The 16,288-nt window shown below is 55.6% G+C and overlaps 1 protein-coding gene across 4 annotated transcripts in view; it reads left to right on the forward strand.

The window, feature by feature from the left end:
- Positions 1–16,288, forward strand: part of ADAMTS2 (ADAM metallopeptidase with thrombospondin type 1 motif 2) — a 223,945-nt gene that overhangs the window by 200,491 nt on the left and 7,166 nt on the right. For 2 of the 4 annotated variants that reach the window (XM_021084334.2, XM_003123651.7), the window contains 7 exons: positions 443–523; positions 2,572–2,738; positions 5,747–5,906; positions 7,773–7,905; positions 8,698–8,905; positions 10,625–10,754; positions 11,679–11,768. In XM_021084334.2, coding sequence (XP_020939993.1) covers positions 443–523; positions 2,572–2,738; positions 5,747–5,906; positions 7,773–7,905; positions 8,698–8,905; positions 10,625–10,754; positions 11,679–11,768 — 969 coding nt within the window. Of the gene's footprint in view, positions 1–442; positions 524–2,571; positions 2,905–4,418; positions 4,791–5,746; positions 5,907–7,772; positions 7,906–8,697; positions 8,906–10,624; positions 10,755–11,678; positions 11,886–16,288 lie in introns of those variants that run through there. The other 2 variants (XM_085013617.1, XR_014837944.1) reach the window with 2 other exon arrangements.

Here is a 16,288-nt window from a genome sequence, read left to right on the forward strand (position 1 = left end):
CCATGGGGCCAACCTGCCGGACTCCACTCGGCGGGTGCCGGGGTGCTTGGAGCTGACCCTCCACCTGCCCCCGCGCATCTTCAGTTTGCAGATGAAGCCGCTGGGGTCCAGGGAGGCCAAGCAGTTTGCTGAGGGCCCCCTCCTAGACATGGCATCTTAGTTCCGTGCCCAGTGTTGACTCCAAGGCCATTCACAAGGATGCCCACCGAGTTTTCAGTGGAGGGGGCCAAGGGTGGGTCTGGATTGGAAGGTGCAAAAGGGCTGCAACTGGCTGGGATGCAGCAGTTCTCCCACGGCCCCTCTCTGGACCAGAGCCTAGGAAACACTGGGGCTTCTGAACCGCCTTAGAGGGCGAGGCCCTCCTAGTGTTGTCAGCGTTTGAAGCCCTCTCCCTCTCATTTGGCTTCTCTTCCTTCTCATTTGGCATCACATCCCAACAAAGGTTACATCAAGATGTTCGAGATCCCAGCGGGAGCCAGACACCTGCTTATCCAGGAGGCGGACACCACCAGCCACCACCTGGGTGAGTGTCCGAGCCAGGACAGTGCCTTGGCTCCGAAGCCTGGCTCTTCCAGGCCCCAGCTGGGAGGCATGGCTGCAGCCCCACCTCCCCTGTCTCTGGCTCCGCCCACCTGGTGGGCCTCTCCTGGGGTCATTTCCCAGTGGAGAGGCCAGGGGTTGGGATCAGAGAACCCCCTGCCATGGCAGTGGCTGTGGAGGGACACATGTCTAAGATATGCCACATACCCACACCCCCACCCCACCTCAAGGCCAAGGGCAAAGCCAGCTGTCCACAGGGGTGGGGAGGGTGGGTGATGGAGGGAGCCATGCAGGCTCTTCCAACAGACACTGAGGCCGGCTGGTGGATGGGCTCCCGTGGTGCATTTGCATATTTTCAATTGGTTTCATTTTAAATTTAGATGATTCTTTCGGAATAGAGATTCCTGGCATTTCTTGAAAATTGGGATATTCTAATAAGTCTGGGTGCCTCTTCCCACAAGGCAGCCCTGGCCTGTTGACTGTGCTCCCCCAGAGCTGCCCAGGGCCCCTTGCAGGGACTTTACCCATCCTCGCCCTGCCCCTCAAAGTCGTGGGGCCCACGTAAGAAGTGATGCTGGGGGTGGGGGTCACTGAGGGGATCCCGCACAAGCCTCTCCCCCCATTCGGGGCCTGACCTTCCTCCCTGTGCCATGGATGCCAGACTGGGTCCTAGGTTCCAAGACTGTCACTGTCCGGCACCCTGCTGATTCGAGACAAACACACTCTTTCTTAATACAAGTTTTCCTTTCCTCCTTATTTTAAGGGAAACTTTATGTTGCTCCCCTCAAATGCCAAGCCAGTACCACCTGCCTTAAGTAGAAGACAAATATAACAAAGATAACACTTTGTTATACAGCAGAAATTAACACGACATTGTAAATCAACTATACTTCAGTTTTTTAAAAATGAAAAAAAAAAAATAGTTGATGCATGGAGTTCCCATCATGGCTCAGTGGTTAACTAATCCGACTAGGAACCATGAGGTTATGGGTTCGATCCCTGGCCTTGCTCAGTGGGTTAAGGATCCGGCGTCGCTGTGAGCTGTGGTGTAAGTCATAGACGCAGCTCTGATCCCGTGTTGCTGTGGCTCTGGTGTAGGCCGGTGGCTACAGCTCCAATTCGACCCCTAGCCTGGGAACCTCCACATGCAGCGGGAAGAGGCCCTAGAAAAGGCAAAAAGACAAAAAAAAAAAAAAAAAATAGTTGATGCTTGAAAAGAAAGATGCTTCTACCTAAACACTGTTTCCTGCTGAAGGCTGTCCTTGCACAAGAAGGGGTAGGGTTGGTGACATGCTGAAGACCTCCTGGTGCCCACTGAGTGTCTCGGGATTTTAGACTTGTATAGGGAATGATTTCCTTATTCTGTGATTTCCCTGCCTGGTCTGTGCCCCCCTAAATCACTCAGCAGCCTCCCAGTAGCCACCTTCCACACTATGGGAAGTGCCGGACTATCTGACCAGTGGATTCTTAGCTCTTAGGTGTTCCTTTGTGGATGCCCAGTGGCCTGGGGGTAGCCCCCATCAGATGGGGCCTCTCTGGGTCGTGGGGACCTGGTGGGGCCCCAGGCCGAGCCACAGTTACCAATGAGGAAGGAACACACATGGGGAGGAAGCCCCTACCCAGCCCTGTGCCCTGGTGTCCAGCAGATATCCTGCATCCGGGGACTGGGGCAAGAAGGGCTGAGGTTCCGAGAGCCCACGGAGTGCTTCAGATAGTCTGCAGAGAGGTGGCCTTGACAGCTAGGAGCCCCTTGCCAGGGGAGCCTCTCCTCCAGGGTTTGAGGGGCAGATCCAGAAAAGGGCCCCGGGCCTGGCAGAAGTGTAAGACTAGAGGGAAACTTGATTCTGGCTGAGCAGCAAAGGGCAGGGCAGGGTCCCAAGGCGACTTGGGCTGCCCTGGGCGTAGGGCGGCTGGTAGTAACCAGGGGCTCCACTCGCCAGGACCCCTCGACCTGTTTAAAGCAGCCTCCCGGCAGGGTGCCTGAATTTCCCTGGGTGATCATGGTGGGGCGCTGTCTTCTGCCGTCCTCAGCCGTCAAGAACTTGGAGACAGGCAAGTTCATTTTAAATGAAGAGAATGACGTGGATCCCAACTCCAAATCCTTCATCGCCATGGGCGTGGAATGGGAGTACCGCGACGAGGACGGCCGGGAGACGCTGCAGACCACGGGCCCCCTCCATGGCACCATCACCGTCCTGGTAAGTCGAGGCAGGGGCGAGTGGCCGCTGTGGAAGCCAGAAAGGGGTGCCTGGGAACCCTGAGCCTCTCTGTATTCCCTGTACTTTGGGTTTTTTGTTTGGTTTTGGGGTTTGGGGGTTTTTTTTGTTTTTTTTCTTTTTCTTTTTAGGGCCTCACCTGCTGGATGTGGAAGCTCCCAGGCCAGGGGTCGAATTGGAGCTGCAGCTGCAGGCCTACAACACAGCCACAGCAACACAGGCTCCAAGCCACAGCTCACGGCAACGCTGGACCCTTAACCCACTGAGTGAGGCCAGGGATCAAACCCACATCCTCATGGATTCTAGTAGGGTTCATGAACTGCTGAGCCACAAGGGGAACTCCCAAGGCTGTGTAATTTGGACCAAGGGTTTTATCACTGTGTCAGAGCGAGGAACAGACTTGGAGCTGTTGGTTGGTCAGTCGGGCTCTGGGCCCTTCATCTGACCCCTGGTGACCTCGGACAGAGTCCCCTGTAGGGTTTAGGTTTCCTCCTCTGGCTGACTTTCCTGCCCCTTCCTCATGCTTGCTCACATCTGCCATTGCACGCAAATCCTGCAACTCCATGGGGGTGGCCGACAGGGCTCAGGAAATTAGACAGCTGGATCCAGGCCACAGTGAACTTTATGCCTGAGCAGAACTGGACCCCAGGTCTCCTGAGTCTAGGACCCCAGGCTGTTCCTGGTGATGCGAGCACACAGGGGGCTTGATTTCTTAGTTCACTTTTAAAAAATAAACTTTAATTGGAGTTCCCCTGGTAGTGCAACAGCTTAAGGATCTGGCATTGTCACTGCAGTGGCTCAGGTTGCTGCTGTGGCGTAGGTTCCATCCCTGGCCCTGGCATTTCCACAGGCGGCATGGCCAAAAGGAAAAAAAAAAATCATTTTAATTGCCTAAGTAATATATTTTATCAGTAAAATAATGAAAAACACTACAGATAAGGCTCAGGTACCTTTAGCCCCCCCACTAAGGCGAACGCACTGTGGTTGGACCAGGGCACCTGGACCCAGCACCCTTCATGGGAGGCAAGCAGCTGTGCAGCTGGGGTGTGTCATGGGCTGCTCTGCCCACCTCACCTGTATGCACTTTTCACTCCCAGAAACGCCTTTGGCGCCCTGCTTTTGTCAGTGCACATACCGTGGCCTCAGTCTCTGCCATTCCTGTATTGGTAAATTGGCCTACCAAAATGTATTTCTAGTCCCAAAATCATTACAGGCAGACCTCAGGAGCTATTGCAGATTCCGTTCCAGACCCACCACAACAGAGCCAATATGGCAGTAAGTCATGTGAATGCTTTTTGCATTATCAAAGTTTTATCACGTGGAGGTCTCGCAGTGGTGCAATGGGTTGATGATCTGGTTTGTCTCTGTGGCCACACTGGTTTGATCCCTGGCCCAGCACAGTGGGTTAAAGGTCCTGTGTTGCTGGTGTAGGTCACAGCTCTGACTCAGGTTTGATCCCTAGCCCAGGAGCGTCCATATGCCCTGAGTGTGGCCAGGAAAAAGAAAAAAATGGAGTACCCTTCATGGCTCAGCAGTTAACAAACCGGACTAGGATCCCTGGGGACGCGGGTTCGATCCCTGGCCTCACTCAGTGGGTTAAGGATCTTGCGTTGCTGTGGCTGTGGTGTAGGCCGGCAGCTGTAGCTCCGGTTCGACCCCTAGCCTGGGAACTTCCATATGCCATGGGTGCGGCCCTAAAAAGACAAAAAAAAAAAAAGAGAAGAAGAAAAAAGTTATGTTACACTGTCCTGTATTCTGTGAAGTGTGCAATAGCTTTATGTCTAAAAACACAATGCACAGACCATAAATAATACAAAACAAAACAAAATCAATTACAATAGTAACATCAAAGAGCACTGATCACCCTAACAGATATGATCATAATGAAAAAGAGGTAGAAGGGCGAGGATTACAAACCATGTGACCCAAAGACACGACGGGAGTGAATGCTGTTGAAAAATGGCACCACATTGTAAATTAGTGATACTTAAATAAATAAATAAATACAAGAGTCTCCATGGCAAAAAAAGAAAAGGAAAGGAAGGGAAAATGGTACCAATAGACCTGCAGGATCTGGGGCTGCCACAAACCTATAATTTGTGAAAAACGTAGTATTTGCAAAGCCCAGTAAAGCTAAGCTCTTTTTTTTTTTTTTTTTTTTTGTCTTTTTGCCATTTCTTGGGCTGCTCCCTTGGCACATGGAGGTTCCCAGGCTAGGGGTCCAATCAGAGCTGTAGCTACTGGCCTACGCCAGAGCCACAGCAACGCAGGATCCAAGCCGCATCTGCAACCTACACCACAGCTCATGGCAACGCCGGATCCTTAACCCACTGACTGGGCAAGGCCAGGGATCAAACCTGCAACCTCATGGTTCCTAGTAGGATTCGTTAACCACTGCGCCATGACCGGAACTCCAAGCTAAGCTCTTAAAGCAAGGTCCGCCTGTCCTCGCAGGGGGCTCACAGATGGTTGCAGAGGCCAGCGGAGCCTGGAGAGCGGGTGTGGCCGCCCGATGCGTTTTCCCAGCTCCTCCAGAGGTTCTGATTCTTGTTTCAGCTCCTACTATAAGCAAGTGACTTTTTCAGTCTATTTAGCACCGTGTTTCTTGCATTTCTGTGCTTTGGGGGGATGATTTTGCTGTTTGAATTGCCCCCAAGCGTGATGTTAGCTGAGCTTGTGGAGCCGAGGTCCTGGGCACTGGCCATGAGTTTAGAGATCATGAATCTGCAGTCCGTATTAATTAAGGTGTCTTTAAACAGAAACACACCTAAAATAAAGTTATGCGTTAACTGATGATGAAAACGTCGTGCCCAGAGGTTCGCAGGACCTGACCCCATGTTCCCCGGCCAGCAGTGGTTCCGTATTGGTGGTGAATTCAGTGTTTGCCGGGACTTTCTAGAACTTGCCTGAATGTTCTTGGGACGAACTTCTCTTGGGGCCCGAGGGAGGGTGGCAGAGGGCAGGCATGTTTATCGCCGTCTCCGGTGCAGGTCATCCCGCAGGGAGACGCCCGGATCTCGCTGACCTACAAATACATGATCCACGAGGACTCGCTCAATGTGGACGACAACAACGTCCTGGAGGATGACTCCGTGGGCTATGAGTGGGCCCTGAAGAAGTGGTCTCCCTGCTCCAAGCCCTGCGGTGGAGGTGAGTGGCCTTCTCCGAGTCCGGGAACCCCAAGGAGGGGGGGTCCTCTGGGCGAGGGGCTTCCTGAGCCAGAGGTCCCTGCTGACCGCCTGGCCTAAGGGATGTGCCACGTATAAGAAACTGTCCCAGGGGCCAGGGAGGCAGATCCAGTGACCTTTGCCCAGGTGACAAGGGTCTAGCCCACTGGGAGGGGGCAGAGGGTGGACAGGAGAGGCGGGTGCTCAGGGCAGCCGGGCAGAGGCAGCCAAAGAGCCTGTGTGGGCCTTGGATGGCGCCAGTCCGCACCTGCATCACTGTGGGAGGGAGCGCTGGCCTGGCGGGCGGTTGCTGAAGGGCGGCTTGGAGGGATTGCTGAGGCATCGCCCGGCTGAGCCAAGGAAAGACGGGCGGTGCTAGAGACCAGCAAAGGGGCGCCCTCTGCAGAGAGCCCACCTAAGTTCATTCAGAAAGGCCTTTCCTTCCCTGGGGCAGGACTGGGGGTGCCAAGGGTTCCCCCTCTGCCCTGGACTGCAGAGTCCGTGGGGCATACAAACAGATGGCAAGTTCTGATTGGCCCCGTGTAGTCACTGCTCCTGGAGGAGCTGGAGTTGCTGGAGGAGATGAGAGGCAGGAGAAGAGAGCCCAGCCTGCAGGAAGGAGCAGGCGGCCTGGACAGCAGGCATCCCTCAGATGCCACATGGGCTCCCACATATACAGCACCTGGGGAGTCCACTGCACGGGCAGGGCACCCACTCCCCAGCCCAGGCAGATGGAAGACTCCTTTTCCAGAGCTCTTGCCTGGGCGGTTGGCACCCCAGGCGTCTACTCCCACCCCCAGATCTCATTAGCAGGTCCTGTTGATTCTCTCCTCTGTTGGACTCATCAGCTGTCACTGTCTTCCCGGTCTTAGCATCGTCCTCAAGGCCCAGCTGACCCAGCTGGCCCTTGTGTGTCCACTCTTGCCCCCAGAGTGACCTATTAATGGGGCAGATCAGACCATACCCCTTCCTGGTGTCACAGGTTTCAGCAGCTCCTTCTGCTCTTGGGATAAGAAAAAAAAAAAAAAATTCTCCTCATGGTCTCCAAGGTCCAAGCTGACTTCTCCTACTGCCTCCTCTACCCCAGCCCACTTGGCCCTGTCCACACTGGACTTAAGTGCTTTTCCTGGACCTGCTGTGCTCCTGCCTCAGGGCCTTTGTACAGGCCATCTCCCCAGGGAAAGCACTCCTCCACCTTCCCACTGAACCAGCACCCTCCATCCCCCGTTTCCTGGGATACCTCCAGACACCCGGAGTACATCAGGATGCCCAGCCGTGGTCTCTCATGTCTGACCCACTGGGTGGAGGATTTGAGATCCTGGTCCAGCTGGCATCCTGGGCTCTATAATGGTCTGTTGTCGAGGTTTGTCCTGTAAGATGCTGAGCAGGACCCCCAGCCTCTACCTGGTAGATGGCAGTGGCCTCTCCTCCCACAGTTGTGACAAATAAGTGTCCCAGACATTGCCAGATATGCCCAGGGGAGCAGAAGCACCCCCAGTTGGGAACTGCTGCACTAGACTGGCCAGAGGAGCCTTGAAGGCTGTGTTCCCTGTTTAGCCGGTTATTAATTCAAGGTGGAATAAATGACAGTGACATGAGAGGCAACAGAACCTTCTCTCCTGCCCCAGGAAGCCAGCCCAGGGGCCAGAGGAGAAGCTGGCTACGCTCCCTGGCTCTCACCTTCATTTGGCCTGGGGTGCTCAGTGGACACCAGGCGGGGTCCCCTGCCCCACCCCCACCCCCTCAGCAGAGTGGGGAGAATGGGTCTGAAGCACCTAGGAGCCACCCCTCCGCACCCATTGGAGGGGTCACACCACCCCACTGAGCCCCCTCGAGCTTTCTTCTTCAGGGTCCCAGTTCACCAAGTATGGCTGCCGCCGGAGGCTGGACCACAAGATGGTGCACCGAGGCTTCTGTGATGCCCTCTCAAAGCCCAAGGCCATCCGCCGGGCTTGCAACCCGCAGGAGTGCTCCCAGCCTGTGTGAGTTTCCCAGGCTTCCTGGCCCCTGGCCCCCAGCCTGGAGCCCCACTAAAGGAGCGAGGGTAGAGACCTGGGGCTTCTGTGGAGGGAGGTGCGGGATCTGGGCCCCTGGGCAGCTCTGAGCCTGAGATGGTTGATGAATTCTTTTCACTGTACTTGATGGAGTCTAAGATGCTGCAGGCTGTGCAGTGCCCCCTGCCTCAAACCTGTTAAACAGAAACAGTGTGCATTTTAGAAATGATGACAAGTGACAATGCTCAGATGGGGAAACTGAGAGTGCGGGGCTCACTTCTGGTCCTTTGGTAGATGTTTCCCCAGTAGCTCATGGCAGGGCCTATGGCCTGCCTTGGCCCTGGAGTTTGGCAGGACTGCATTTCTGGGCCCAGGTTCCTTTTGCAGGGCCCTGAGCAAGGAAGAGAGTGGGCAAATAGACAGAGGGGGGCCATGTGGGGACAGGTGCTGAGGGCATCCATGCTGCTGCCCGGGAGGTTTTGTGATATCAGCAGAAGCTGGGGTCAGAGGGCAGAGTTGGGAACCTACGAAGAAACAAAGGCCGGCAGAGTCCCCCAGTCCTGGGCTCGCCATGGCCACTCCCCTCAGCCAGGGTCTCCCTGCATGGGGTTCCTCATCTACAGAACCCCGAGCAGGGGCACAGCTGGCCTCTCAACTGCCTTCATGACAGCAGGGAAAGATGCACCCGGGGGTGGGGGCAGGCTGGCTTCCCTTTGTCCACCTGGACTGAAGCCAGGCTGGTTTTCCCGGGGCTGACCACATGCTGCTCTGCCCTGGCAGGTGGGTCACAGGCGAGTGGGAGCCATGCAGTCAGAGCTGTGGGCGGACGGGCATGCAGACTCGCTCCGTGCGCTGCATGCAGCCCCTGCACAACAATACTACCCGCTCCGTGCACACCAAGCACTGCAATGATGCCCGACCTGAGGGCCGCCGGGCCTGCAACCGTGAGCTCTGCCCTGGTCGGTGGCGGGCTGGACCCTGGTCCCAGGTAAGCAGTCCCCTGGCCCTGTGTCCTTGGCCCCCAAACCAAGACTGGGTGAGACTGAGGTGGCCAGGGCATTCTACCTTGGCCTGGATGCAGTTCTTGCCCTGGGCCCCTTCCTGTAGGTCTCAGGGCACCCATGGTTCCACACAGCTAGAGCTCTGTACAAAACCCAATGGAATGTGTCTTTACAGGGCAGAGAGGCTCCCAGGTGCCACAGGAGCCTGGACCCCCTAGGAGACTGGGGACAGCCTGGGCTCCAGGACATAAGGGGAAACCCTGGGCTCTTGTCTCTGGGGGAAGAGGTATGGCCTAGAAGGCCACCCAAACCTGCGGGAGGGGACATGAACAAGGGAGGTCTTAGACTTGGGCTGGAAAGAGCAGGATGGTCTCAAGGGCTGGAGGAGCAGTCCTGGGGACAGAGCTCAACTGAGATGAGCCCTGCTATGCAGCCCATACACTCGGTGGGTCAAGGGTCCGCAAGACAAGCCTTGGGCTCAAGGGTTCGTGCAGAAGTTACTGTACTCAGGAGTTCCTGTCGTGGCGCAGTGGTTAACGAATCCGACTAGGAACCATGAGGTTGCGGGTTCGGTCCCTGCCCTTGCTCAGTGGGTTAATGATCCGGCGTTGCCGTGAGCTGTGGTGTAGGCTGCAGACACGGCTCGGATCCCGCGTTGTTGTGGCTCTGGCGTAGGCCCGTGGCTACAGCTCCGATTCGACCCCTAGCCTGGGAACCTCCATATGCCGTGGGAGCAGCCCAAGAAATAGCTAAAAAGACCAAAAAAAAAAAAAAAAAAAAAAAAAGTTACTGTACTCATGGTTATACTTTATTCCAATGAAAGCACAGAGTAGTTCCCTTCAGCAAAGGGAAGCAGGTGGGTGAAGTCTGGAGGACAGCAGGTGCAAACTTCCAGGTGTCTGGGCTGCACTGGGGATCAGTCATGTAAGCAGAGGTACCTGCATGATTGACATCGGTTACTGAAGTCCCAGAACCCGGAGGGAAAGCAGATGCTCACCCTCAATCACATTGTCGGTGCAAACCGACCTGGCAACCTCGTGCAGCCTGATCCAAGGCCCCAGGCTTGAGACAACGCTCTTACCAGACAGACCGTTCCATGAACTAGGTTCCCAGGAGCTGTCCAAGGGCCAGTCCTGAAAATAGGCCTTTCTTGAGACTGGGTAGATTTGAGCAACTCAGATGGGCTAAGTCCTTTCCCACTCATAAGGTGAGGACCTAAGAATCATCTTATGGTGGAGCGGGACTGAGTTATGAGCAGAGCCAGTGACTGCTCCTTCTAGCCTCGCCCCCCGATAGTGAGGTCAAGGGGGCCAGGACTGGAGGGGACAATGAGGGTTCTGGTGGTGTAGAGCTTTGTGTCCAGAGGGAGGGCAGGGCCTCTGCCAAAGCCTCCTGGATGCAGGCAGAGCTTCCCCCAGTGCAGAGCAGCTTTCCAGGGGCCTCGGGCCTCCTCCAGCCAGAGAAAGGAGGCACTCCTCAAGAATCCAACAGTGCCAGGTCCAACTCAGCCCCGTATATTCACTCTCTAACTCGCTTTAGAGCCCAGGAGATTGAGGCAGCCACCTGGGGCTGGGGAAGGCAGGGCAAGCCTCCAGCTCACACTCTCATCCGTCCCATGCCACCTCTCACATACGCATGCTTGGGGAGCCCTTGAGACCCAGCCTAGCATGGGAGGTGGGCCCTGACTGGTAACTCTCTGCCTGCAGTGCTCGGTCACCTGTGGCAACGGCACCCAGGAACGGCCTGTGCTCTGCCGAACCTCGGACAACAGCTTCGGGGTCTGCCGGGAGGAGCGGCCTGAGACAGCAAGGATCTGCAGGCTTGGCCCCTGTCCCCGTAAGCCCTCTGCATGCAGCGGGGCACAAGGGAGGGGGTGGTCCAGGCACGTGTAGCTCTTCCTACAGCTGGCCAAACTCGGTATCCGTGAACTTGAAGGAGAAACTGAGCCCACCCAGGCCTGGGCTGGGACCTTTTCCTGGCAGGAAATGGAATGAACTGGCATTTGCCATGCTCCTCCCCAGGCGAAGGCCTTGCTTTCCTGGCATTTTCTTTTGGTCTGGGAGATAGAAACCAGAGTCACAGGTACTGCAGATCAGGGCTCAGCCCATGCTTGTGCCACTAGGGGGATCCTGTGTGAGCAGGGGGTGCCTGTGTAAGCCGGGGGTTCCCATTGGAGTAGGGGGGTGCCTTATGAGTAGGGGGTATCTGTGTGAGCAGGGGTGCTCCTGTGAGTAGCGGGTGCCTGGTGCCCTGCAAGGAGAGCAACCAGAACCCTCACTGGCTGCATGCAGAAGCCTTGACAAGTGCTGGACACACGTCCCCACAACAGGTCAAGACATAGTCCCTGCCATGAATCCCTTCTGCAGATGAGGCGGAGGGGATAGATCTGGGATTCACTTGTTTCCGGCACTTCCAGAATGAGCAGTCAGGACACTGCTCAGCCCCCCCCCCGGGGGGGGAGGTGCACAGTGGGGACACAGAGGACAGTAAAAGATTGACATAGGTGGAGTTGCTGTGGGGGTGGTAGCTGCAGCTACTCTGTGTGGCTGAGACCCAGGGGGCTTGGTGTGGGAGAGGAAGGATCTGGGGCCCATCTGTCCTGAGAGAGGCCTTGAATGTGGGGCTGGGGAGTCGGGGCCTTCCTGTCACTCCTCCGTAGGATGCCAGAATCCCTGGAGCCTTCGACATGGGGTGGAGGGATAGGGCGGCCCCCCCGGCCTGGTACCCTAGCAGCCACGGCCTCCTTTTTTTTCCTTCTAGGAAACATCTCCGACCCCTCCAAGAAGAGCTACGTGGTTCAGTGGCTGTCCCGACCGGACCCCGACTCGCCAGTCCAGAAGCCCTCGTCAAGTAACCGGCCCGTTTATAACTCTGCCTCTGCCCTCCAATGCATGCCCTGCGCCTTGTGGAGCCTGCCCTGGGCTCCCCTCCTCTCTTCCTATGGAAAACTCCCCTGACTCTTCCTGAGCGCTCTCTTGGTTGAATCTTTTCTCCGGGCCTCTGTGCTCGGCTGTCTCCTTTGGAGCTGCCTGGCCGCCTGGCCAGCAGGGCCCGCCTGACCTGGCGGAGGCTCCGCCTCCGGCACCGGCCTCTTGTCGGGGTGCCAGGACCTGGTGGTGATGGCTTGTAAAGGGGCAAAGATCTGTCGTGGTGCTGGAGGGGCCAGAGGCCAAAGTGCAAAGGTGACCACTTGGGGCCACATCCCTCCAGGCTGGAGCTGCAGGTCGGAAGTCGAGGGGAGCCCGCCGGCCCCCTTTCAAACGCCGCCTACCAACGAGGCGAGGCCTCTCAGGCGTGCAGTTTTGCGCCGCCGTCCTGGGCGCCCGGCCCTTTTCCGGCAGTGCGTCGGGGGGGCCCCCCCGGCCACCTCTGCTGTTGCTGCTGCTGCTGACCCTGTGCTGAGTGTGTCCTCCTGACTTGTGCGACTGTGGCCTGCTTCCTGTGGCCTCTGTGTCCAACTCACACAGCCCTTGGCCCGCCCCCGGGCCCTGTCCCCTTTGAGGGTTCGGGTCAGGCGGAGGAGGCAGGGGGCGTGTCCCCGCAGCCAGACATCGGGACACACCGCCATGTCCATTCTCTGCCCATTCGCTCCAATGGCCTTTCTCCTCGTGCGCACACGACCCCATCCACGGGGGTGAGAGAGTGAGAGTAAGAGGCTGTCTGATGTGGATGCGGCCACTACCCGTGTGAACAACTACAGAATTACCTCAATTTTTATTGCTTTTTTGCTTAGATCAAACTATGTAGAAGATGCCTTAAAGTTGAAAGATAACAGAATGGGCCGCTAGCTCCAGCTTCAGAGGGGGGGACGAGACCCGGGCAGGAGGCAGGCAGTGCAAGTCTAGGGGGTGGCGGCGGGCTAACCCACCTTTGGCCCAGGATGTGGTTCCCCAGTCCAGGCTTCCGCGCGGGGCCCCAGGCACCGGCTCACCTCTGTGGAAACCCACCCAGGCTCCGTGGCCCGCGCCGCCCGACGGCGCTGACTGTTGCTGGAGCTGCCGCGGCGCTCCGCCGGCGCTGCCTTACACCAGAGGGCGACTCGCCCGGCCCTTGGCCCTTGGGTGACCAGTGTAGCACTCCCGCCGGTCACTCCCCGCCCCCCTGTTCATCGCACCCCCGCTGGACCGCGCCCAGCCCTCCCCCGGCACTAGTTACTGTTATGTAAATACTCGGTGTAACACATAACTAATTCTCATGACTGTTAACTTCCAACTTTGACTTAGGCGATGCGAGTGACACGAGTGACTCTGGGAAGGTGCAATACAGTCCTGGGCGTTTTGCTCTCTGTCGATATGCACTTTGGTTTATCAGGGATATTTTATTAGTGTTTTGTATGTATTTAATGACGTATTCTATAGGTTCCATTGTTGTTGCTTTTCCGGTTTTTTTATGAGATAACGTTAGTGTGTGCCAAAGTGACTGTGAAAATGACCTTTTATTCTTACTAACAATGGAAAGACTTCCTGTCATGCATCTCACAAATAAACTCAATAAAAGTTCAGTGAAACTGGGTGCTCGGGTCTGGCACGCAGCTGCCTGCTTCTCTTCACCTTGGTGGCGACAGGGCTGTGAAGCTGCTGTCTTCTGGTGCGTTAGTTCCTCGGTTTCTGGTTCCAGTGACTTTCCTGGCCCCTTTCTCCTGCTCAATGTAGATATTGAGGGCCCTTCCCACACAGAGGCACATGCCCCCTCCCCAAGCATTTTTCAAAATACCACAGCAGCCCAGGCAGACACACCCCGCCGTGATTTTGAGTTAAACAAGCACCTGGCAGGAACACCAGGCTCTCTGGTCTCTGACAGTTGGTAAAGGGGCTCCAGGTGAGCTGCTTCCCATCTTTGGGATCAGAGCCTGTGGAGTGAGAATACGGGCTCAGTAGTTGAGACAGTGTCCAGGTCGTTGTGCCCTGAGCCACCACAAGGCCGCTGCCCTGGCTCCCGGCACAGCTCTCAGCCATGGGCTACCTGTTCAGGGACCCGAAGATGCCCATCTGGCTCCGGTGGGGGCTGGGCAGCCCCAGGAGAGTCTGGGTCAGGAGAACGGCAAGGCAGTGGTGGCTCTGGGCACCTGGCCTGCGACGTTCACGTGTGTGCTCAGCCGTGCCTGCCATGTCTCTTGAGGCCTGCCCTCAGAAGCCACAGGGCCTGTGTGTCCACACAGCAGGTCAGGGTCCGACAGGGTCCTCCTGATCGGGGGCCTGATCCATGTCCTGCGTGGGGCATCTTTCCCTCTGTTTCCCTTGAAGGAGTCCCACGCCGAGGAGGAAGGAAAACGAGAGAAAACAACCACCCAGCGCCGTGGAGACAGGTATTGGGGCACAGGGCTAGACCCCAGGTGCCAGCCTTCAGGTGGGGTTCACGGTAGGCATGGCTGGGTTCAGCCTGCCTGGAGCTCTGATCATTGAAAGACTCCCAGCTCAAGGCACAGGAGAGCCAGACAACTGTGTCTGATGAACCGTGTCCACTCAGTCTCCCTGCCAGGACAGATCAGGAGAAATCCCTGCTGAGGGCACCCTGCCTAAAGCCACAGGCAGGCCACCAGCAGCCCAGGGTGCCTCGCCAGGGGACAGTCCTGTGCACGGAGGATGCAGACAGACTGGGGTGCCACCCACTTCTATAACTTGTCTTTCGATCTTTTGAATGGTGAAGTGGTGGTGAGGCTTGATGGAGAAAAGAGAATGAAGTTTTCTTCTTCCTTGCCTTTTCTAAACTGTTAGGGATGGAGACGACTTAATGTAGGTGGTGCATAAATGCGACCTGGGTTCCACCAAGCAACCCCGTCCTAATTCTTTTTTTTTTTTTTTTTTTTTTGTCTTTTTGCCATTTCTTGGGCCGCTCCCATGGCATATGGAGGTTCCCAGGCTAGGGGTCGAATCGGAGCTGTAGCCCCCGGCCTACGCCAGAGCCACAGCAACGCAGGATCCGAGCCGCATCTGCAACCTACACCACAGCTCACGGCAACGCCGGATCTTTAACCCACTGAGCAAGGGCAGGGACCGAACCCGCAACCTCATGGTTCCTAGTCGGATTCGTTAACCACTGCGCCACGACGGGAACTCCCGTCCTAATTCTTTTTATCCTTTATGAGCATCTTGGGAGAAAGTGTCACTCGGCATGAACTTTGGCATCTGTCTCACACCCATTTCTCTCCAACTCAGAGCTTTGCAATAGGAGTATTTTCCTAGGATTTGAGGAATTAAACTTTTTTTTTTTTTTTTTTTTTGGCCACCCCACAGCATGTGGAGTTCCCGGGCCAGGGATCAGATCCGAGCTGCAGCTGTGACCTACGCCACAGCTTCAACACTGGATCCTTTAACCCACTGCACCAGGTCAGGAATTGAGCTTGCATCCTAGTGCTGCCAAGATGTCGCCGATCCCATTGTGCCACACTGGAAACTCCAGACTTTGATTTTAAAAGTGATTTAAGAGGACTTAAAAGTTTCCTTTGTATTCATGTTTAGGGTCACCTTTATGTACTGCACTAGTCTCCCATGAATGGTATAAACTTTCCTTCTAAAATAAGTTTTACATAAGGAGTTAAAGGAGGAAACTACTCAGCAAATAATAACACAGATGGTATCCCGATCCTGCCAAGATTGTGGGAATGGCACACAAATGACTTCAATCAATGGCTTTAATTTCACCACCTTGTTGGTCACTTAACTACTGGCTATAGGTCCGCTAGTTCGTTGCTATTGGAAATGGCTGAAAACCGAGCTTATTATCTAGGTAGAGATCCTTGGCCAGTCAGCCCTTTAGTACCATCTGCATCTCATTCACCTCAGAAGGCTCTCTGCTGTGTGATGCTACTTCAAAACACACAACCTTTGGAGCCCCCTGGTGGCCTGGCGGTTAAGGACTGGTGTTATCACTGCTGTGTCAAGGGTTCGATCCTGGGAACTTCTGCATATTGCAGGCACGGCCAAAAAAAAAACCCCACAACCTTTTAAGAATGGTTGGTAATGATTATTTTTAAACGCCTCTAGGCTGATCCTACCATAGCCAAGCTCTTGGCCAATGGCTTTCTCCATTATTTATTCATTCCTTGACTTGTTTTAAGAACATAAAACAGGGCAGTGCACTGTTTAAAGGAAATTGGACACAGAAGTCCACTGGGGGAGCCAGGTGGACTGTGCTGTCCCCTGCCTGCCTCTTGTCACTTTCATCCATTTACTCAGCAAGTAACTTTCTGTGTCAAGCTCTGATCCGGGAACTGGGGATGCTGCTGAGCACCTGAGCATAGGTGGGTGCTCTTTTCCCTAAAGGGCAAGCTACTAAGTATTTTAGTTATTGCAGGTCCTACGGTCTCCAAGGCAACTACTCCACTCTGCCATTGTGACAGGAAAACAGCAGGATAATGAATGAATGGCCTG

This window comes from Sus scrofa, chromosome 2 (assembly GCF_054392235.1).
Source record: "Sus scrofa isolate SSC_HxYL_T2T_F1_AM1 chromosome 2, Sscrofa_HxYL_maternal_Yorkshire_Landrace_v2.0, whole genome shotgun sequence".
Classification (NCBI taxonomy): Eukaryota; Metazoa; Chordata; class Mammalia; order Artiodactyla; family Suidae; genus Sus; species Sus scrofa.